Raw genomic sequence first — 23,657 nt, 5'->3', positions numbered from 1 at the left:
GGTCCAGCGCCTGCTCGCTGACAACATCAAAAATAAATTCCCCAGGACAGACGGCGCCACTTCCCATACAAAAATCCGAAATAGGTAACTGTAGGTAACTGTCTTCGTTATCCGCTCTTCTACCCTGCATTACTCACATACGGTATCTAGTTACTATCTCCAGTGAATTAAACCACAGATAAATCTTATTAACCTCCATTCCACATACAAAGCACGTTAATAAACCTATTACCCAATGTATTTTTCTATCGCACGTTCGAGTGGAACCCCATTACCAATTTCGTGTCGCGTTCAACGTTATCGATAACTCATGAATGCAGGCATATTAGTGAGAATCGAGTATCTTATATACTCCATTTTATTACGAATGTCTCATATGATTTAGAAAACAAAATAGAAACTAGATCCTAATTAGCATATAAGAACAAATCGCACGTATGTATCTGCTCACTAACATGTACATAAGGAAAATCTTGTGCAAAAAGACAAGTTTGCTTTGGGCAGATAGAGCTCCGGCTGTCCAACGCCATCTCTATGTATTAGAAACAAGATTGTCATAGATGCACTTACCCGTGATGATTCGAAATTAATTACTAAACTGCGGATTTTATGCATTTATAATAAAAATGGGTACGTACAATTTAAAGCAGTGGGCATGTTAAAAATATTTAAGAACATCAATGTGTTAGTTTCAACTTCGTATATAGGATAATTCAAAGAAGAATACAATTTTCATTTGGCTCGTGTCTTGCAACGAATGCGAACATTTTATATTTTGCATAAAGATCCGTTACGGTTAGATATTTGAAATGAAAGTTTACCTATATACTTGTGGAGGCATGCGCGCTAAAAATTGGTTACAGAAAAAAACGCCAGGGTTTCACCTCTGTACGAATATTCTGAGGTCATACTATATGTACACTTGCACATATACATATACCATATACCCTGGCTCTGGCGTAGTCGCATTGTGGTATAGAGTATAGGACATGTCAAAAATTTGTGATGGCGACGATGTTGAAGGTTAGTTGTCACTAAACAACGAAATTTACAGTTACTGCCGATTTACATTAATAAACACTTGTCACTCTAATATATATAATTTTTTAAGTTTTTTCGTACCGTCTTGTTAACAACGGTAGTATGCAAATGTTGATAACCTATGCAATGTTTAGATTATCAAACAACGATTTGAATATTCCTATTTAAAAGTTCGTATAACGTTTTATTTTAATTCGAGACGTTTGCATTAGTTTATCGGTTCAATAATTTTCTAATACTTAGGTCAAACGATTATTTTATTCCGTTTAATAATTTCAAAATAAGTTCCTCTTTAATAACTACATTTTTTGTATTAAGTTAAATCAAAAACTACAAGTCACTCAAAATATTAAGTAGAATTCGTCTTTAAAGTATTCGTCTTTATATGCTGACACTGCAACACATATATCGCTTTCAACATTTTTAGATAGTTACTCATATTATTTTGTAACGCGTGTGTATAATCGAACAATTATCAATGTATAGCTAAGTTATAAATATCCGTGCCCTCCTACTTTATTTAACAATATGTGCATAATTAGGACAAAAGCCGGCCCATGTTTGAAGATAAATGGCCATGTATGCGTCCGATTATTTTGAAACTGTTGGTACAAGAACCCGTAACTCAAGCAGAATGGCAAGATTTATTTTACTCTGTTCATTTGATATGCGTGTGGGATGAGAAAGGTGCTCCGAAGTTAAGGGACGCCCTTAAAGAAGACATAATGGATTTTATAAAACAAGCACAACAGGTATATATTATTTTAATTATAGTACAGTTTATAATTCTCCTACTTCTCGCTTTCTTTCATTTTTATTGTATGAAATTAATTTAATGATACAGATGTTTTAATTATTTATAGAGAGTTTTAGCACACCAAGAAGAACAAGCTCTATTAAAAGCGTACATAGTTGAATGGAGGAAGTTTTTCATTCAGTGTATTTATCTTCCGACACCTTTTAGGCAATTAGAAACAAGTCTAGCTGGCAAAACAACTTCTACAGTTCAGAAAAGAAATCAACCGGATGATACTGTCAGAAAGGTACTCATAAATTGTATACTTTCTAATTATTTTATACTTAATTGTTTTCTGCGTTTATTACAGTTAATGTTGGATAGTTGGAATCAAAGTATATTCGGAGAAATAAAGCAGAAACTCCAAGATTCGGCTATGCGACTAATAAGAGCCGAACGGAACGGAGAGGCGTTTGATTCACAGCTTGTCATCGGCGTTAGGGAATCCTATGGTAATAGATTATTGAACGATATAAGGGACGATACGTAGGCTAGTATATTAATCGAGAATTCTATCGATAATTCTAGTAAATTTGTGCTCGAATACGACGGATCAACTTCAAATATATAGAGAGAATTTTGAAGCGGCATACATAGAGGCGACAGAAGCATTTTATTGGGTGAAAGCTCCCGAACAATTATCGTTACACGGTGTAGAGAATTACATGCGTTACGCGGAGGCAAAGCTGAGAGAAGAAGAACTCAGAGCACAAAAGTATTTAGAACCAAACAGTGCCAGCGTACAGCTTTTAACCGACTGCTGTGTACGTATATTAGTAGCAACTTTTAAGCCGGCTATACTAGCAGAATGTCCGAGAATGATACAGCACCATCAAACAGATCGTAAGTGTATTTTAATGATAATTTGAAAATGTTTCGATAGCATATGCACAAGCTAACGTAATTGATCGGTTAAATTGCAGATCTTAGATTGATGCTAAAGTTAATGGATAGAGTGCCCGAGGGTGTTGGTCCAATGTTAAGAAATTTAGAAGAACATATTGCGAGTGCGGGTCTAGCCGATATGATGGCAGCTGTAGACGTTATAACCCACGACTCTGAAAAATATGTTGAAAGACTGTTAGATCTTTTCCGGCGATTCTCGACCCTCGTTAAAGAAGCGTTCGACGACGATCCTAGATTTTTAACTGCTAGAGACAAAGCTTACAAGCTCGTCGTGAACGACGCAACAGTATTCAAGTTAGAGTTACCGGCTCGCCAAAGCTCTGGCATCGGTACAACAATTTTAAATAATAAACCGAACAACAACAACAATAAACAACCGGAATCGAAATGTCCAGAACTCCTTGCTAATTACTGTGATATGCTACTTAGAAAGACACCTCTCAGTAAAAAACTAACTTCCGACGAAATCGAAAGTAAGCTAAGGGACGTAGTAAGTATTTGTTTGTTTCGAATTGTACATATATTGTTCGTACAAGTAATATTAAACGCCACTTCGTATCCATCTTTCATTAATTTCGTTTTAGTTGTTAGTGTTAAAGTATGTTCAAAATAAGGATGTATTTATGCGCTATCATAAGGCTCATTTAACACGCCGCTTAATACTAGACACATCTGCGGATTCTGAGAAAGAAGAGAATATGGTAGAATGGCTTCGCGAAGTCGGAATGCCTGCAGATTATGTTAATAAATTAGCTCGAATGTTCCAAGACATTAAAGTGTCGCAGGATCTCAATCAACAGTTTAAAGAACAGTGTAGAGCTGCCATTGCAGATAGTATAAATATTAAGGTACTGGCCGCGAAACGTATAAAATCGAATTCGGTCGATTAGTCCAGCCAGATTAAATTTTGATTAAAACGCAACTGTTTCCAGATATTAAATGCAGGTGCTTGGGCTAGAGGCAGTGAACGCGTCACTGTAAGTTTACCGTTACAATTAGAAGATTATATTCCCGAGGTAGAAGAATTTTATAAGAAAAAACATAGCGGAAGAAAATTACAATGGTATCATCATATGTCGAACGGCACGGTAAGAAATGAAATGTCTTGTCAGAGAATATTGGGACTGATGTTTTCACGTATTTGCAAAGAATTTTTCATGGATTGATAGCAGGGTCTTTAAACGTATCGATCTAACAATAAAAATTTTAATGATGAAACATTTCAATGATTTGTTATAACAGAACAAGATTATAAGATTTTCTGATGCAGTAAACAAGGGTATAGAATAGAACTTTGCAAAACTTTCAATATCACGGTTCTAATTTTCAGCTTCACCTTGCAACCAATTTGGATGGTGTTCCAGATAACATTTTCCAACCAAGTGGGCCGCTTCGATGTGGACGTAACAACTTTTCAAATGGCAGTTCTGTTCGCTTGGAATCAGCGGCCGTTTGAAAAAATCACTTACGAAAATTTACGATTGGCTACGGAGCTTCCTGACCCCGAGCTTAGGCGAACGTTATGGTCTTTGTGCGTTTTTCCGAAGCTCAAACGGCAGCTTCTGTTGGTAGACCCTCACGCGCATAGTCCCAAAGATTTCGCGAATGACACAAGGTTTTGGGTCAATCAGGAGTTCGCTATTGTGTTAGTAATATGTTCGAAAATTACTACATACAAAACGATTACCACGTAAAATCTTTCTTTTAACTTTAATTTGAATTTCCAGTAAAAACGGTAAATTACAAAAGCGAGGGAAAATTAATTTAATAGGAAGACTTCAATTATCCACCGAACGCAGTAAAGAGGAGGACAACCAATCTATCGTACAACTTAGAATATTAAGGGTTCAGGTATATTTTTATGTCTAATCAATCTTTATTTACGAATAAACAAGCATCATTGTAATGAATATTTTCTTACAGGAGGCGATTATCAAGATTCTAAAAATGCGGAAAAAGATTAGTAATGCTCAGCTACAAACCGAATTAGTCGATATACTGAAGAACATGTTTCTGCCAAGTAAAAAGATGATAAAGGAACAAATCGAATGGCTCATTGAACACAAATATATTCGCAGACACGACGACGATATTAATACTTTCGTGTATGTTGCATAAATTTGGATTATACATGCATATAAGAGCGTACAAACTCTTATGATTAATATTATATTTTTATAAGAATTCAGTTTTTGTGCATGAAAAAAAGCGTATGCTCAAAGAATCGTACTGTAATTGAGAGATATTTAATGTTTTTGTAACACATTCACAAAGAAGAAAGATACATCTCCTTAAAATGAATAATTAGTGTTTGGACAGAAAATCATATCGTTCCGAGAATCATGGTTAAATAAGATACTGCCGTTAATTATAATTGCATGCATAGTTAAAAAATGACATTTTAGTATGACGTTTCAAAATCCTAATCTCTATAAAGCAATATGTAAATTTGATCGATCGTTTTATTTACTTCGAACAAAACAGTCGCAAACACTTCTTATTATTTCTGTTGAATATCACATGAAAAAATCGAAACACGAATGGCGTAGACGCGTGAGTATGTTTATTTACTATATATATATATATATGTATGTATATATACAGTATACACATATATACATATATATATGTGTGTTTGTATGTACATATTTTCAAGAGCAATTAAATTTTGTGAATTTATCTCAATTGTAAAAAGTACACTAATTATGAAACTTTCTTTATATGACACTTTCCAGGCTGTTTTGTATGAATTGTGTCGTAAATTTTGGACGAAATAAATGTGAATTTTCGAATGGAAAAAATTTGAATTGAACGAAAATACATCCGAAATCAAAAAATACAATATAAATGGCCTATACCGATACGTGTAAATGTCATATTGAAAGAATTGAAATTCATTTTAGTAAACTAGCAATGCAATGTATAATCCTTAATGCTAAATTTTGCACAGTCGCATCATGAACCATTACATGTTGTCTTACCACTACTAATGACATCTATGTGTATAAAGCTTTTATATATTATTAAATAAGCTAATGACAGTGTAACAGTGAACAATTTCTGAATTAAAAAACAGAATTTTTTATACTTTCTAAGCTACTTCATTAATAGACAATTTTTTCCCAAAAAAATTATAATAATTCAACAACTTCTCAATCTCTCTCTCTCTCTCTCTCTCTCTCTCTTTCTCTCTCTCTCTCTCTCTCTGTACATTTGTACAAGATACACAACACACAAAGAAAAGGAATTTTTTGGTAACGTATTTATTCACAGAAAAGTAATTTGCTATAACATATTTATAAACTTTTCAACAGCTTTATGTTAATTTGAACTTTACACCAACATGAAATATATTTCATTCGAGTGGGAACATTATATACATTTACATATACATATACATACGTACACATCACTGTTGCAATAAAACAGTAACACCGATACATCGCAAGTAATATGTATAGTTTTTAATTGCGTTAAAATTCTTTTTCGAAACTGATTTATCGATTACTCGTGTTTCAATATTCGTAGTTTCTTACCGAAGAAATAAAATTATTTATCGCCCTCAGTTTTAAAATACAAATTAATTTTAACTTATTCGAGATTAATATCGGTAATATCAACCTGCATGCGTCCACATGGTATACACTCGCAATCACATGTATGTACATTAAATATACATCAATGTTTATAATTGTCCTTATTAAACTCATTGTACACACATTCCTTTTGTACTTCTCAAGCTAAAGTTGCCTCGAATTCACAAATAATTATATTAGAGCAAATATTATTACTTCTACTTGTTCTCTGATATTTTCCTAAGATTTGAAATTTTACATATCTTTCGTGACGATACAATTAACACCGATAACTCGAAATATAACTCTGGTATCGCTAATTTTAATATTCTTTATTGTTGATATATTAGTAGTATTAATTTCATTAGTTTCTGTGATGGCGAATAAGCTTTAGTATCCTAAATCATCTTTCCTCTTTAAGAAGTTAAAAATAATTGCAAAGTCATTCTAAAATAATGTGTGCATACATTCTTTCTAATAATTTATTTTTACGTTAGTGAATGATGATCTTTATGATAAGGTTGCTAAGTTTGTTACACACGAGACGATCGATTTTTTCATTTTATTTCAAACTATGTATACAATGTCTGCTGACATGAATTTAAAAAAATTTAATTTAGAGCTTCACTCGAGATTTTGTTTGGACCTTAATACGTGTAGATAAATTGCTTAAATTTCGTTCAGTTCCGTTATTTATTTCAATGCCTCAAAAAGAACTTACGAATCTATCATCGATAAAATCAATTATTTCATGTGTAACAATGCAATGTTATGCGTATAACATTCTTGATGACATATTTTTGTTTGAAATTTCAGCATAAAATAATATTGTATATCTGGAAGGGGAAACGTTTTTAGTAATAATTACATTCATAATTCTTGTAAAATACTCACATGTACTTGCCTTAGCAGAACGCGTTTACAAATCATTTCCTGTGACCCTACTGCCACAAGATAATAATTCTCAATTTTGCGATATAGCAATAAAAAGTTTTGTGTATTGAATGCCATTGTATGTAATGCCTCTAGTTTCTTCTTGGATGGATAAATAATTCATTGTCGTAAAATGGACAACATCTCTAACAATGCTACTTATGAATGTTCTGGACAACGTGTATGTTGTATGCGTGGAGCATTCTTTATAGGATTTGCTGTTTCACAAACATGAACGACTATTCCTGGCTGTCCTGAACCTCCGGGATGTAATTCGTGACTACCTCCTATGAAATTCATTATTTGTACAATATAACATGAGAATATCAAAGAAAATTCTTTCATATTAATCGTACATATTGTGTTAAGAGGGTAGACTCTCGCTTCCAGGATTGCAAGGGTGCGGGATGCGCCTTTTCATTTCTCAATAATGCAAGGATGGGTTTTTTTAGAAGTCAAAAGCACTAGATAAAAGATCAATCTAGATCGCAATCGCCCTCAAAAGTCCTATTTTTACGTTTACATGGCATAATTTTCATTATTCGGAAGCATAAAGCTGCGCATGTAGCTGTTTTCATAAAGTTGCGACAGCTACATACTGCCAAATGATGCAAATTATGCCACGTAAACATAGAAATAGGACTTTTGAGGGCAATTGCAGCCTGGATTGATCTTTTATCTAGCGCTTTTGACAATCCTAGAAACCAGTCTACCCCCTTAACGAGTGGTATTCACAAACCTGCAGATAAGTTTGCTATAGCCGCTAATAAATCATGATTAACTAAAGGTTCGTTTTCCTCTCTCGGCTGCCAACCAACAGGCGGGGATGCGGGTGGCGAAATTAGGAACTGTTTAGTAAGTGCCGGTGGCTGAAGATGCTGATCTTCCATATCTGTGAAATACATTGTTGTTATTATCATTAGCGAAATCAATGCTTTTAGTATGTTATACAGTAAAAAAGATAGTTTTACAAACCGATTGGAGTGACAGGCTGTGCAAAATAACAATTGATACTGGTCTCGCCGAAGAGAGTTTGATGCAGCTGTATCCTAGCATTAGCAGCTGCGTGCGGGGAACTGTAGTTTACTCTCATTCTTCTAAACGACCTAAAGTACTGAAAAGTAGCATCGTCGCCAAATTGTTTAAATAGATCTTCTATCTCGTGCTGAAACAAAGAAGAAAGATTAGCTTCTCGTTAATACTCAAAGTTATACGTTTGGCGTACCTTTAATTCGTCGCTGTTAAACACACGAGGATCCACATTAGTTACTATAACCGATATTGGTAAATCTTCGTCGTGCACTAAATCTTCTAGAGACCTTGCATTAGCCTCGCTATGATCTTTCCCTACATTGAATTCCAATTCTAATTCTTGGTAATTTGGATGTAAGTTGGGTAAACCGTCAATTTCGTTGATTATTATATTTTCTGATTCTTCCAGATCATCATCTTCCAACACTCTGGAACCGTGTTTCTCTTCCATATTTAATAAATTTGCTGTTGAATTCCAACCCTTGTTACTAATTGTTTCGATTCACTTTTATAAAAACACCAATTAGACTGAACATAGCATTTTTGTCAACTTCTCATGTCATTTATTTTAGCACTGAATTCTCGTTGCCTAAGAACATCATGCCTCTTTTATCATTTTCATAAGGGAACTCGATGGAAAGTAATTCGTTGCACATATGTATATACGTAACAAATTATAGAAAACCATGCAGATTTACGAAACATCTATGAACCGCATTTATCTGTGTTATGCGATTTTATTTGTCACTGTCCTATCTATCACTGTCACACAATCGCGAATATACGTACGGTACTACACATATGCAACAACATATGCAGCTTATTAATGAAAAAAACAGTTAATCAGCTGAATGGAGACAGATATTACTTGCCTGATCTTTTTTGAACGGCTAGACCGAATGCAAAACTGTTTTCCTGGTTTCGAATATTTATCTGGATCGGGAATAATTTAGTTTACTTAATAGAATGTAGTTCGATTAGTTTTTATTTACACATGAAAATTGATTGTCGTATTACAACGTACACTTAACCATTTCCACGACTCTCGGATACTCTAAACACTGTATTTACTATTTTATTATTATCTTAACGGAATCTTTCATAATCCTTGACTACAGGAAATAATATAGGAAGATAGCAAGCCGGTACAGACGATATTTTTTTTTGTCTGTTGCACTGCAATGATCCTATCTCAGTAAAGCAAACGGAAACCCGTCAATTTCCATAGAATGGAAACAAACAATAAATTCAAATTACAAAGTACGCGCATACATATATATCCGATATTGTTCGTCTGCGAGATAAAGAATTAATTAATCTTGCCGTAATGATCCGATATTTGAAAATTCGTCTCATGTAAATCTTCTTCAATCTTCTTATAGAGTTACCTTTCTATACGTTCGTACAGAAACACGTATTATACATATATGTATAATATATATGTATATCCGTACATTACCTGTATCTGTATCTATGCTTATACTATATATGTATATGATATGTATGTCGTGGGTAGCAGCGAGCAACAAATAACAATGTCGATGATGGAAGGTTCGCTTAGCAAATGGACAAATGTTGTTAACGGATGGCAATACCGATGGTTTGTTCTAGATGACAACGCTGGTCTTTTATCGTACTATACGGTGAGATTGTTTCAACAATTACAATGTATTTTCAATTAGCTTTACTGGCCGTTGCTCATAGGTTACACACCCCTCTATGTACTCTTTCAAAAAATTGAATTAATACATATTTCAGTGTTACAATCCGATGTATAGTTTTTCCACACGAATATCTTGTTTTTCACTTTACACTGCTCTACGTCGTTACGACCGTTTATTAGAAAAACAATCTATCTGTCATAATCAGCTGACTTCTTAATTTCGAATAATAAAGTTGCTTCCGAAGCGATTAGAACGAACGATTTCTTATCGAACGCACGTGATAAGTAACTGCGGATCTTTGTGCAAAATAAAAATGTTTTTGTTATAACGTTTGTTGTGTAACGACTTTGTTATATTAAAAGCAACAACATAAGATTCTTGTATTTTTTAAATCTTTTACTGTTTTATATTTCACCCAACCAATTTCTTCATAAATGCATAACGATCCGCAGTCTAATGATAAGGATGAGCCATATTTGAAACAAAAATAACAATTTTTAATTTAATATCTGTGCTGATATTTTTGCATATTTCAGAAGATATACATTTTTAATTGTTTTGGTTTATTGTATTTAATGTTATGTTATGCTTTTTACATTTCAGAGTAAAGAGAAGATGATGCGAGGAGCGCGCAGAGGATGCGTACGTTTAAGGGGTGCTATTATCGGCATAGACGACGAGGATGATAGCACGTTTACAATTACGACATCGTCGTACAAAGACGATCCAAAAACATTTCATTTTCAAACACGAAATGCAGAGGAGCGTGAGCGCTGGATTCGTGCTTTGGAGGACACTATATTGCGTCACTCTCATGCTGTACGATCAATTTATTCTGTAGTCGTGTGAGCAGAACTCGGTCTAAATTCATTTAACTGAAACAATTTTTTATTTCCAGAGATGGGATCCCAAGAAATCGCCTCCTAAGCAAGATTTCAATCGTAAGGTAGCCGAAGCAGATGCTTATCTTCAATTGTTAATCGATCAAATAAAGGTAATTGAAACGAAACAGAGAAACGCAACTACGGAAGATGAAGAAAAGCAAGAAAAATATACAGCAATTTTAACGCAAGCCAATGCAATGCTTAATTCTGTTAAGCATACGATAGTTCAATTGCAAATTGCGAAGGTAATACGATTGAGTACATAATGAATATACATAAGGAATATACATAATGAATACTATATTTCTAGAATACAGCGATACCTGTGAATGGAATATATAGGGGACCCACCGACTCGATACACGTTCAATCCTTATCTCATGGTAACTATTTCGGTATATTATACAGAACGTATTTAAGATAGGAAGATTTTAATCGAGTGAATTTCAGTTGCTATTAGCGAACCAGAGGCAACTGTACAAACTGGTATTGAATTAGGTTCTGAATGTATAGAACCAAGAGTACCTACATTGACAAATGGTAATTCTGTTTTCATTGATTGTACTCGCCAATGTATATTTTTATATAGCAAACTATCTGGTTCATTGTTTCATTATTATTTAAGAAAATCATTTTAAAACCTATCTTTATATTTTACTTGTAAAGCTGTCGTAGATAGAGATCTTCCAGTACCACAATTCTCATATTCATCTTCGGATGAAGACGAAGATTATTACGACGCGGCAGACGAGATATCTCTACCTTCTGCAATGCAAAATCATATTACTGTGCAAGTATTCATAAATATTGTGAAAGTCGCCCATATCACAAATATTCACAAGTTTCCTAATAACGCTTAAACATTTCAGTAGACGACGAGATAGTGAACGCTCGCAAACGCATGCAGACAGTTCTAATGAAAATCGAAAACAAAACCCGTTGCCGCCTACAAAAGGTGACGGAACTGTTGATTACGATGGTAAGTCTGTATAGTTTAGATACAGCATATTCCATCTAACTTGATTAACTTAAATGTCCTTTAGCTTGTTGTTGATACTAGAAAAAGGAAAGATCAAAGAGAAACATGATTTGCTTTGAAGGGATGACTTTTAAAATTTATATAATTACTCTCGAGATCATTTAAAGCTTGCACAAAGGTCACAATGTCAGAAGTCATTGGATTTTTCTTGACTATGCCATTGAAAAAAAAATCTATCGCTAAATCTTCGAAAAATATGGCTTTGAAAAGAATTGTTATCCTCTCATAATAGTAAACCCTTCGAATCAAATCTTGTCCTTTTATAATATTTTTCTTCATCACCAGGAACTAGTGAGATATTTAGAATACTCAAGTTAGGTATTTTCCTGTATAATAAATATAATATAATGACAACATGCCTTATATTGCACATATGTATTTATAATACTGCATTATACATATTAGAGTCTACGATTTTGGACATGTACTGAAAGAATACGTGTACACGGAATTCTGAATACACCTGTAATTATGCATTCTAATCACCGTGTTCACGGATGTATACAAAAATACACGGATCCGTTCGACACGTCGCGTCCTGTCCCAGCAAATGATGCGTTTTTGTTTTCCGACCGGATTCTTTTCGACTGTTCACGTTAAATAGAAGGAAGACGCAAACGAGAAACAGCAATAAATTCACGCTCAACTGCTCGACGCTATATTTGTGGTCGCAAGGAAAAACGTCGCACATGTCACAATTTTAAAAAATTCGAGTTTATTCATTAATTAAGCTTCATCGTATAGGATTTCTGTATTTACCAGAAAAAAGTCATGAAAACAAATTTGAAAGGCTCGGAAAAATAGTTCAATTTAATCAATGTCCCATGTCGAAGTATTAGTGATGAAAACTTTAAACGGCAATATCTCGAAAGTGAAAGTGTGTGACATGCGGCGTTCTTCCTGACGACCACAGATATATTACCGTGTATTAAAATACACGAATATTCATGAAATTAAAATACCCGAGCCAAGTACCTGTGTATTTAATATTACACGGATTGAGATCCGGATTCGTTTATTACACGTGTACACGTGTATTTACAGACACATGAAATAGAGACCCCTAATTATGTATACATATATGCATATATTTCTATTGTATTTGACGGATATAATCTTTCTATTCATATTTGGAATCAAGAAAACGTTTGCAGCAAGGATGTGAATATGATGACTAAAATAAAATGAGTATACATATATATTTAGATTAGCAAAACTAAATTGGGACACGTTCATATAGATGAAATTCTTACGCGTTTAGTCGATAGAGTTTCCCGAAATTTATATTAAAATCAATCTATTTACGTCTCGTTATTTAATATTTCAATATAAATAACGTTAAAAAAAAAATGAATGTCCGAGATTAAGTGCATTCGTAGATATCGATAATGCAGGTTTGCACCATTCGACTTTACCCGCAACTAAAATTATTGATTTTAGGGAGCATCTTACACAACACGTGAATTATCGTGTTAGCGTAACGTTCACGTAAAATAGTCGTCGAATTTGTAGTTAAAGTCAAGCCTGAATGTCTGATAATATGACGAATTCACAGGCAGAAAGATTTGATCAAACTTTCATGTTTTCTTCATTTCTGTGGATTTTATTTCTCAGAAGAAGGTTTTTATGTTATGTGTAGTTCATTTTTCATATAGTGAAAGTATTTAGGAATGGATATTACTTGGTATATTACAGAAAAACAATATGCTGCCCGCAGATTCAAGAAGTAAGTCATTAGTTTATAGAAAATCTAAATATCCTATCAACTCCGTTGTACAAGCTTTGATGATTATTTTACACGTTTTTTCTAGAACCATTTTATTTCTGTACATAAATAAGACAGACAGTACATACTTGAATTGTTCTGAAATATATTATTATCAATCTATTGACAGTTGTTGTTAACTTGTACAATTATGTTCTGTTGTAGCTCTTTACGAGGAGGAAAGCGAAACAGAAAGTTAGTAATTATTCTATTAGCATATATACATATATACGCATAGAAATATTAAAGTCGCTAAGAAATAGAATAATAAAATAAGAAAATAACGTGCCTGTTTACTTAACCTGATGTGTACACCTCTTTACAGTGGATTCCATGGAATCCCATGGTTCAGTTGTAACCCATCTCTTATCGCAAGTGAAGATTGGCATGGATTTGACAAAAGTAGCATTACCTACATTTATTTTGGAACGCAGATCGCTTTTGGAAATGTACGCAGATTACTTTACCCATCCAGACCAGTTTATAAGGTACGCCATATTAAAGAAATACAGTCGGGGACAACATTAAGTGGACACTCTTACAACTCGCATAACTTGTTTAAAATTGGTCCAAAGTACTTGAATTTTTTTAAGATGTTAGTTCAACTAGTTTGCTAGAGAATGAATAAACAAAAATATGTTTAGATTGCAATTGGTAGTAATCACATGTTTTATCAACTTTTTTATCTGAGCCTATAACGATAATTTAAAAGATACGTTTCGTAGATTTCTGTAACTTCTATGCAAACTAAAAGGTATATCAAAATCGGCTAACAGTGCAATGAGCTACATACATTTAATGATGAGAGCTTAAGGGTGAAATTTGCAAATTTTCAGCCATGTAAGGGCATTTCGCCCTTTTCGTTTGTAGCTCATTGCATCATTAACTGATTTCGATGAAATTTTCAGTATGCATATAAGTTACCAAAATCTACAAAACCCATTTTTTAAATTATCGTTACAGGCTCAGATAAGAAAGTTGATAAAACATCATTTTTAAAATTTTGTTTGATTCCTACCAATTGCAATCTAAACAAAAATTTTTGTTTACTCATTTTCTAGCAAACTTGTTGGTTGGCAGGAAAGTAGTTTCGGTGTTTTAAGGTGGAGAAAACCCCAATTCTTTTTTTTCAAGCGATGAACTTCAATCAATAAAATATTTTCTTATTTATTCTTTTTGGCAAAAGATCATCGAACAAAATGGGAAATATAAAGTTCATTGCTTCGGCTCTATTTCATCTTAAAAGACCGAAATTACTTTCTTGCCAACCCAGTAGTTGGTCTAACATCTTAAAAAAATTCAAGTCCTTTGGACCAATTTTAAAAAAGTTATGCGAGTATTAAGAGTGTCCACTTAATATTGTCCCCAACTGTATATCGCTTAAACTGCATCTCGCTTAAATTGCATTGTCTAATATGTTTTAGCATAGCAGATATGACTACCCCAAGAGATAGAATGATTCAAGTAGTTCGTTGGTACTTATGCAGCTTCCACGCAGGTCGCAAGTCAGGGGTAGCTAAAAAACCATATAATCCAATATTAGGTGAAATTTTTAGATGTCATTGGGATATTCCCAGCGACACTGTAGATAGTACAAATGACATAAAATTAGTTGCCGAAGGTCCTGTACCTTGGTGTAGAGAGAATCAACTTTCATTCGTGGCCGAACAAGTTTCTCATCATCCACCGAGTAAGCTTCTTACTTGTTAATCATTTGAAATCATTTGATTTTTTAAAAACGCGCTTAATCAAACTAGTATTTTCTTCATGTAGTAAGTGCATTCTACGCTGAACATTATACAAAGCAAATTAGCTTTGGAGCACACGTATGGACAAAAAGTAAATTCCTTGGATTAAGTATAGGAGTACATAATGTAGGAAAGGGTTGGGTGAATGTATTACAATACGGAGAAGAATACGTTTTAACTTTTCCGAATGGTTACGGCAGATCTATTCTCACTGTACCATGGATAGAATTAGGGGGAACTGCGACTATACATTGCCCGCAAACTGGCTTCCAAGCTACCGTAGAATTCTTAACAAAACCTTTCTACGGTGGTAAACGTAATCGTATTACATGTCAAATTACACAACCAGGAGATAAGAAACCATTTCTTTCGATAAATGGGGAATGGAGTGGTGCTATGGAGGCGAAATGGGCTGACGGTGTAAGTGTGCCAAAGCTTAAATACTCTAATTTCCAATTAAAATGATTACTAGACTACGGATGTTTATGCAATTTCCAATTTTTATAGAGGAATTTTAAGAAAGTGGAATATTATAATACACATAAAAATCGTACTAAATTCTATCGAATTTTATAACATTTGTAACAACTATAACATTTTCTAAAAATTTTATAGCAGTCTAATTATTACATTATTAAAAAGTTTGTCAATTTGCAGAGAACAGAAATATTTGCGGATGTTCGAGAACTTGAAACGCAGAAGAAATTAGTAATACCAGTCTGTGAACAGGAAGAACACGAATCTCGAAAAGTTTGGCGAGATGTGACCGTTGGATTGAGAATCAACGATATGGAAAAAGCTACTGCAGCCAAGTGTACGATCGAACAAAGACAACGCGACGAAGCGCGAATTAGGAAAGAAAATAACACTAATTGGCAAACTAAGGTACGTACATTTCTCGAAATTCTGGTATTTCTCTATCTCGAAAATGATAAGAATACATGATAATAACGTAATATCCTATTTGTTGAACAGCTGTTTAAGGAAACTAAAGACGGTGGTTGGGTGTACGTTAATACTCTTGCAGACAGATTACATTTGCCTCTAGATCAAGCAGGGGCAACGTAAATCCAGAAAACATTTCGCCACAGTCTATGATATTGCACAGTACTAGAAACTTCTTAACGCCTAATTAACTGAGGGCACGACTAATCTTAGTATTAGTTAATTTATAAAATATATTTTAATGCTTTTCAAGACACCGTTTTTACGCCTAATAACTCTTACCTTTGGAACAAAGAAAATTTAAGGAATTCTATACGCACGTTCTTTCTTCGAAAATGTTACTTTTCATCTAAACCTGATTAAGTACAATAGCAAATATTAAAAAGTGGTGTATACTATTAAGATTTCATTCGATGATGTACATGTATTTTGATAGCTGGCAAATTATTTTTTATAATACATATAGCTATTGATAGTCACGATATTAAACATAAATCATGATAGTATCGTGCCATGTATTATATGTGGACATAGATTTACAATGCTTATGTACTGTTAATCTACATAGCTGTAAAAATGATATAACATAGTATGATACAAAAGTGAAATCAATAAAAATATAATTAAATAATATTAGGTCAAATGGAAAAGCATATCATTTTTCGATATAGACGTACATTTGAAAATGGATCCGTACTAAATTCATTTATGCGAAGCTCTTCAAGGTTTTAAAGCCACGTTTAAACAATTTAGACGGTGAACTACTTGTAAAGATAAAGACACTCGTAACTCAGAAGATATTATATATTATGTACCTATATTGCATGAGAGTACTCAGATTAATTGTTTCCTATATAGCATCAATTTAGATGGCTGACACTTTATTATATAATGTAAATAATTTAATCGTTTTCTGTTACTTTTTTGTGTACAGTATATTTTGTCCATGCACTATTTCTCACTTGAACAGGGAATATGTTTTATTACATATCGAATTTCAATTACAAATTCTAATTCAACTAAAGTATTGGATATGAAATGTAATATATTAATAGCAATGTAAAATTTCGATAAAATAGAACTTTATTTGTGCATTTGTATGATACATATTGAATGAATTTAAATTATAATTATGAGATTTTTATTTGCAATAAAAAAATTTCAGAAAATATTGTTTTTGCATGAAGTATAACAAAAATTCGTTTCTTGTCGAAACATCAGAAATATAATTAAATTTCATTTATCGGTTTTTCCAAATATATGTGTCCGATATAATAATCGGATGCGACTCTATGAGCTTGTGGAAATCGTTTTGTCGATAGTACTAAATGCTCCAAACCAATTTTTATCACCGAGAGACCTACTTCGCAGTACGATTTGTTCGTGGAATCGGTAATATTATTATTTGTCTCATATTTATATAGTACTTTAACGATAGATACTTTTTGCAAAGTTATGATATTATTAGTTAAAATTGTTTTAGGCTCTATCATTAAATTTAAATTCCAGTCCATCGGTTTTAGAATAAGGCAATGAGTTTCTTTCCCCACAAAAGACTGTAAAACTATTTCCTCGCCGAATATACCGGTCATTGAAGTTTTTATGGCTATTAAAAAATCAGTGAAAGGGTCAGTTGCACATTTTGTTTTTAAGTTATTCGACAAACTACAGTCGATGGAGTAACTCCACAGTTTAAGCGAATTATTTTTATCAATCTTTCCCAAATATTGTAAACATCTGTTGCAAATTATATCGTTTCCGTCTATTTTTAAATTTTCGTTAAATACACCTGTATGGACGACAATAAAAAATGGCCCATAAAAGATATCGGATTCCGATGGCGTCAAATTTTGCGTTATAGTGTCGTGGTTGTGCTTGCAACAAAACCATTCGCTCGGATCATAATTCAAGTCTGGCACAGGCAACACCCTCTTAACAAGTATTTCTTTAGAAAGAATAATTTTACAGCATGCGCATAATATGCTGCAGCAAGATTCATTAAGCAATTCGAGGGTTTCTGAATTGTAAGAAGATACAGAATCATTTGGAAAATTTATTTTTGGTAAAGAGTTATTAACCAATTCCATTTGGAGAGTTCCGAAGACAGAACTCGATTTAGTTTGTAAGCGAAAACAAATCCAATTATTTATAATATTTAACGCCGATAGCGAGTTTGGTATCAATTTGATGGATTTCACCAACAATTTTAATATTTTATCTCCTATACTAATCTCAATACTTTCTTCTAAAAGTTTGATCCCAACTATTGCAGAGTTTACTTTCATTCGTAAGTGGATGAAAGCATTGCATATTTGGAGTCTAGGTCTCAATTCCAACGTTATAGATTCTATCATATTAAAATATATCGATGTAACAACTCGGTTATTATTTTCAATAACTTAATATCGATAATTTAAGTAATTTACAGAATGTTACTTTAAACACAAATTATAGTACAAGAGACCTAAAAGAGAAATTGCAACTTTTAAATTACAAGAAACATATATGACAAAATTTGTATGTACAGGAGTGAATAAAATGTTTTTTACCTTTTACCTTCGAAACTGTGAATTTATTATAAAGTTATGAACTTTATTGCTATAAAGTCATAAACCAACTGACATGAGGAATCGTTGAGTTAAATATCATTCCATACATATCTCGATATTTGTGTATAAAGATTCCTAAAAAAAATCATTATTTAATCGTAAAATAATCATCACTTATAATGAGAAATTTTTTAAAATAATTACATCTGTCAGAATTTTCAATCAATGTTGGTTTGCAGAATATTGGTCGAATTTATCGAAACAAGGTATATACATTATTCGTTACGACTGCAATCTAAAATCCATTATTTTCAAATTTCATCATTTTCAAACACAGCAAAAGAAGGAGTTACGTAGTTTAAATGTTCTCACTTGAGTAGACCACGTGCGGTATTTTGACATGTTTCTATGAAGATTAATCCACGTTGGTTGTAACATAATACGAGTTCTACATATACCTATGTAGAACTTTCCCAGTAAAAGCTCGGATGAAACTTTTCTTGTGATCTCTTTATCCCAGTAAATAGATGCATATCATAAATCTATTGAACAGTATATACGCTGGACTGAAAGATACGAGAAATAAAACACTTGAAACTGCGAGATGTCTGTCTACCATTTTAGATTGGTTAGGGTTGTCCAGGTCCAGAGTTGTCTGTGTCATAATCGTGCGCATAACCTACGCTTAGGCTACGATACGTCAACAAACATAAATATTCGGGTTTTGGTGCCTCCAGTACAGTGCTGCACCCAACAGAAACAGAATGAAACCGATTCCATCGCAGCGTGGACTAGAACCCATATATATATAGTCAAAGTTGTCTACCTTACCGACGTAGAAGCTGAAGACACCGACGAGATACTATTAAAGACTGCCAGCCCCTGTGTTATTCCGCGGGACCGGTAAGTGGGCGCGAGTGGGCGCGGGGATAACGGGAAAGTTACAGTGATCTGATATACCACAGCGGTAAAAGTTCCACAATCGACGAGATATTCGTCAAGTGGAAGAAGAATGATATAGTAGAATGCTGACATTACCCATTCTGTAATTGCCTTATAATACTATATGTATATGTATAATTCTCTTATTGTATTCTTATTTCCGTTATTATCACCATTGTAATAATTGTTTACAATTTAATCGATAGTTTATAGATGAAGGAAAAATGAAAGTAACTACTACGTAATATTCTACAAATGTATATTGGAATTTAAATAGTAATTTGAACATTATTGCGTTATATATAAAATAATGATTCTTAAAAAATATTCTGTTATGTTATGTAATGACAAAATTCAATCGTTCTTATTAAGATCCTTAGTAGGAAACAGAAAATTAATTTTTTTACTTATTTATCCCATACTTGTAATGCTCGACAGCATTATTGACAGCAATTATTAAAGCAGAGGTAGTAACAAGATAAAAGTATTAACTAATTAAACTAATTTTCGACGGCTCCTATCCATACAATGTTATTTAGAGGCAGTATTTCGCACGAAGATATCTAAAAAAATAATTCTATTTGACTCTATACGAATATTTCTTGCACCATATATGACGCTATTTAAAAAGTGCGTGTAACATTATTTTATTTCATTCTGAACTGAACCACTTCCTGAAACATGATTCATTTATGAGTACATTGTGCGACGAGGCGAAGAGCTAGCAGACGAAGTCGAAGTCGAAATCTTAAAAGAATAAGGACTCTCCGCGTCTCTTTTTTCCCGACGCTGTCCTTCTTTGTGTCCGAAACTTGCGTCGCTCATTGCATAAGCAAATATCATCGGAATTATATAATTTTGGTACCATTTTCATAAAAAGAAACAAAATTCACCAAATATGTTAAGGAAAATCCTATAAAAAAGTAATGATAAATAATTAAGCTTTGTTGTTTGATTAGTAGTCTCACACCGATATACCCGACCCGACCCGTATCAATATATATGTTACAATGTTTCACTCCACTCCACGGCGACCGAAGCCCCCGAGCTTCACTTCCCTTTTCTCCGTTCGTCATCATAGAATAGTGTTTCCTGAAAATTGAATGTCTCATATCTGGCCAGACTCGAGTTTTCGACATTTATAGCAAGCTTGCTATAATCTTATCTTATATGTCAAAATTTAGTTTTCTATTTAAAATATTTTGTTGTTAAAACTCATTAATAGTTTTAAATAGTACTTGAATATATTTAAAATGGTTTGGAATATTGGAATATTACAATTTGGAATGAAGGGCCTAGCCGGACGAGGTAGTCCTTCGAAGTATTTAAACAGCCGTTGTGCCATTCAATTTTCGGTCAATTTTCCCCATTTGCTTGCATTAATTTAATCATATAATTGCATTTAATTGAAATTGATATTTGAGATTTTTTCCCGATTTTTTGGTTCAAAATGTTAATTACACAAAGTGAAAAACACGCAAAAATTCGACAAATGCAGGTTTTTTAGAGAAATTGAAAAATAGCATTGTGATCATATTTTTAGACTATCAACATACCAGAACTTTTTTTACGACAGCGCGTATAGTCCAGTCGCCAGGTACTTTTACCTGGAAAGTATTCCCAACTTAATGAAATTTTGACACGTCATTTAGGGGTACTCTGGGGTGTCGAATCTGAGTTTTCAACCTCGAGGACCCTGTGCTAACTTGGGAGAAAAAATCACGATTCTTATTACCTTGTTTTGGTTTTTCGCCTATTACTCAAAAACTGAAAAAAACGACGGCGGGGTCCGATCGGGGATGTTTTTTTTTTATTATTAATATCTATATTGCTATTAAACATAACACCAACAAAAATATAAAAAGGCTTGAATCCACTCGGTTGAAGTAAATAAATTGTGCTATCCTCCCCAGTTAATAGTGAAAATGTAAGGGGTATCCGTAGTATGAAGATTATATATAGATATGTTGAAAAACTAAAGTTATGAGCCAAAAACTTACAATTGCCTGCTAAATGTCACAATGCGTGGCTCAAAATGTCATTTTGAGAAACATTTCCTAATTTTGAACGCCTGTCTATCGGTGCCTGTTGGGTCAAAAAAAAGATTGACCAGTGTTTGAATAAAATTTAATGCTCTTTCCAAAAATGAAAAACAAAAGTTCTGAGGATCCACAGTTTTTGAGTAATAGGCGAAAAACCAAAACAAGGTAATAAAAATCGTGGTTTTTCCCCCTCCCCAAGTTAGCACAGAGTCCTCGAGGTCGAAAACTGAGATTCGACACCCCAGAGTACCCCTAAATGACGTGTCAAAATTTCATTAAGTTCGGAATACTTTCCAGGTAGACGCCTTTTTTCGACCTGCCGACTGGACTATATGAAAAAACTTGACGACACTGAGGAAAATGAAAAATTTGATAACTCCGAGAAAAATGGAAAACTTAATGTGACTCCGAGAAAAATAAAGAACTTACTGACTCTGAGGAAAATGAAAAATTTAATAACTCTCAGTTAATAAGCAGTCTTCAATGCCTCTTAAAAAAGCAATTAATCATGCAGGGATTGATCAGGTGTTTCTCTCTATATTAAAAAATATTTAAAAATCCTTTGACAAATCTGTTTTGTGGCGTCAGGATACTGCTGTCGATATTCCATCACACAGTTTGTATAGTATACATATATTATTTCTCCTCTTTGTTTCTATATAAAATTTTATTATGATCCTCCATTAGTTTAACGCCCCGTTCAGCGGTATCATTGACCACCTTCAGTCTATGTTTCAGTCAGACTACTTATTATTCATAATAACTTCTTTTTCCGATATTATAACTGTTTTTCTTTTGTAGATTGGAGCGTATTAATGAATTTATTTATATATACATATATAAGGGAGTAGAGAGACTTCCAGGATTGCAAGATATTCATTTACTCATTTCTCGATAATACAAACACGGGGTTTTTCACTAGTCAAAAAAAAAACGCCAGATAAAACATCGATCTAAGGCGCTATCTGCCTCAAAAGTCCTATTTTTTCGTTTACGAAGCGTAATTTGCATTATTCGGCAGCATGTGTAGCTATGAAAATAGCTATATGCGCAGTTGTATGCTTCCGTATCTCTGTCAGTCATGTATATATGAAAAAACTCTTCAAACAAAAGTTGTAGTATACATATAAGGAGGTGGATATAGTATCAGAGAAAAAAATTTTTTCAAAGTCATTATTTCAAGTTTTCAAGGTCACGGATGTTTTTTCTATCAACAACTGTTTATGCTATATATGGATTCTTAGAGAGAAAAAAGACAAATTCAACGCTATATCATAACGTCTATTTATGTCAAGATTTAAAAAATTCAAAATTTTCAAATTTGCTGCGCCTCATTTTCCCATGATCCAATCGGCCCCAAAATTTTTCCAGATCATTTTCTCAACATTTGTTACAATTCTGGTTTCCGGGACCAAAAAATTTCATGGTCGAAAAATAAGGTCCACCCTAATGTACATATACGTAAATTACGAGAAACAGTAAAGGGTGCTTAACGTCGAAGAAGAAAATCCTGGTAATTAAAACTTAATATGTACTACATTCCACGTTATTAGAATAATTGTAGTCTAATTATGATACATTTTATATCAACATTTTTTATTTACACCTAGAAACGCCACTGTCTCGGAAGGAAATGGACATTCGAGAGAAGCAATAAAATTAGAGCATCATCGCGAAAAAAGATGAGTTTGCAATAACCTCAATATTTTATGAAATTCTATTATAATTATAGTTATGACTGTATTTTTTTATTATAGGAAGACAGAAGATCAAATTGTGTGTATAAAATCAATTTA

At 33.2% G+C, this 23,657-nt stretch overlaps 4 protein-coding genes across 13 annotated transcripts; 2 read left to right on the top strand and 2 right to left on the bottom strand.

Annotated features, from left to right (window-relative positions):
• Nucleotides 1-865: 865 nt before the first annotated feature.
• Nucleotides 866-5,067, top strand: Cul5 (cullin 5). Of its 2 annotated transcripts, none has more exons than XM_076420024.1 (11): nucleotides 866-1,023; nucleotides 1,584-1,793; nucleotides 1,905-2,084; nucleotides 2,148-2,289; nucleotides 2,366-2,680; nucleotides 2,761-3,233; nucleotides 3,328-3,591; nucleotides 3,676-3,831; nucleotides 4,108-4,388; nucleotides 4,471-4,594; nucleotides 4,667-5,067. In XM_076420024.1, exons 1-11 carry the CDS (start codon nucleotides 1,006-1,008, stop codon nucleotides 4,859-4,861), a joined length of 2,358 nt encoding a protein of 785 aa, XP_076276139.1. In that variant the 5' UTR covers nucleotides 866-1,005; the 3' UTR covers nucleotides 4,862-5,067. The 2 variants fall into 2 exon arrangements, with proteins under 2 accessions (XP_076276139.1, XP_076276140.1); XM_076420025.1 differs by lacking the exon at nucleotides 866-1,023 and adding an exon at nucleotides 1,060-1,211.
• A 651-nt stretch (nucleotides 5,068-5,718) lies between these two features.
• Sra (RRM_RCAN_like domain containing protein Sra) lies at nucleotides 5,719-9,649 on the bottom strand. 4 transcript variants are annotated; one of them, XR_013008600.1, is made up of 7 exons: nucleotides 9,308-9,649; nucleotides 9,156-9,216; nucleotides 8,477-8,748; nucleotides 8,227-8,416; nucleotides 7,991-8,143; nucleotides 7,223-7,538; nucleotides 5,719-7,154 (listed from the first exon to the last, which is right to left on the bottom strand). XR_013008600.1 is itself a non-coding variant. In XM_076420046.1 (4 exons), exons 1-4 carry the CDS (start codon nucleotides 8,732-8,734, stop codon nucleotides 7,411-7,413), a joined length of 729 nt encoding a protein of 242 aa, XP_076276161.1. In that variant the 5' UTR covers nucleotides 8,735-9,645; the 3' UTR covers nucleotides 5,719-7,410. The 4 variants fall into 4 exon arrangements, 1 of the variants encoding a protein (XP_076276161.1); XR_013008599.1 differs by having other exon boundaries at nucleotides 9,156-9,649; XR_013008598.1 differs by having other exon boundaries at nucleotides 7,213-7,538; nucleotides 8,477-9,645.
• A 116-nt stretch (nucleotides 9,650-9,765) lies between these two features.
• Nucleotides 9,766-16,961, top strand: LOC143207032 (oxysterol-binding protein-related protein 9). 4 transcript variants are annotated; one of them, XM_076420031.1, is made up of 13 exons: nucleotides 9,766-9,926; nucleotides 10,551-10,766; nucleotides 10,846-11,076; nucleotides 11,142-11,214; nucleotides 11,282-11,371; nucleotides 11,498-11,621; nucleotides 11,704-11,810; nucleotides 13,801-13,830; nucleotides 13,961-14,123; nucleotides 15,060-15,325; nucleotides 15,409-15,803; nucleotides 16,041-16,268; nucleotides 16,359-16,961. In XM_076420031.1, the coding sequence occupies exons 1-13, from the start codon at nucleotides 9,783-9,785 to the stop codon at nucleotides 16,449-16,451; spliced, it is 2,160 nt and encodes a 719-aa protein (XP_076276146.1). In that variant the 5' UTR covers nucleotides 9,766-9,782; the 3' UTR covers nucleotides 16,452-16,961. The 4 variants fall into 4 exon arrangements, with proteins under 4 accessions (XP_076276146.1, XP_076276145.1, XP_076276148.1 ...); XM_076420030.1 differs by having other exon boundaries at nucleotides 11,701-11,810; XM_076420033.1 differs by lacking the exon at nucleotides 11,282-11,371.
• Nucleotides 14,745-19,577, bottom strand: LOC143207036 (uncharacterized). 3 transcript variants are annotated; one of them, XM_076420038.1, is made up of 4 exons: nucleotides 19,250-19,577; nucleotides 19,082-19,172; nucleotides 18,878-19,012; nucleotides 14,745-18,792 (listed from the first exon to the last, which is right to left on the bottom strand). In XM_076420038.1, exon 4 carries the CDS (start codon nucleotides 18,680-18,682, stop codon nucleotides 17,558-17,560), a length of 1,125 nt encoding a protein of 374 aa, XP_076276153.1. In that variant the 5' UTR covers nucleotides 18,683-18,792; nucleotides 18,878-19,012; nucleotides 19,082-19,172; nucleotides 19,250-19,577; the 3' UTR covers nucleotides 14,745-17,557. The 3 variants fall into 3 exon arrangements, with proteins under 3 accessions (XP_076276153.1, XP_076276154.1, XP_076276155.1); XM_076420039.1 differs by having other exon boundaries at nucleotides 18,885-19,012; XM_076420040.1 differs by lacking the exon at nucleotides 19,082-19,172.
• Nucleotides 19,578-23,657: the final 4,080 nt, after the last annotated feature.

This window comes from Lasioglossum baleicum, chromosome 3, assembly GCF_051020765.1.
Source record: "Lasioglossum baleicum chromosome 3, iyLasBale1, whole genome shotgun sequence".
Classification (NCBI taxonomy): Eukaryota; Metazoa; Arthropoda; class Insecta; order Hymenoptera; family Halictidae; genus Lasioglossum; species Lasioglossum baleicum.
The sequence above is the reverse complement of the archived record's forward strand: the minus strand, read 5'-3'. Positions and strand labels throughout refer to the sequence as shown.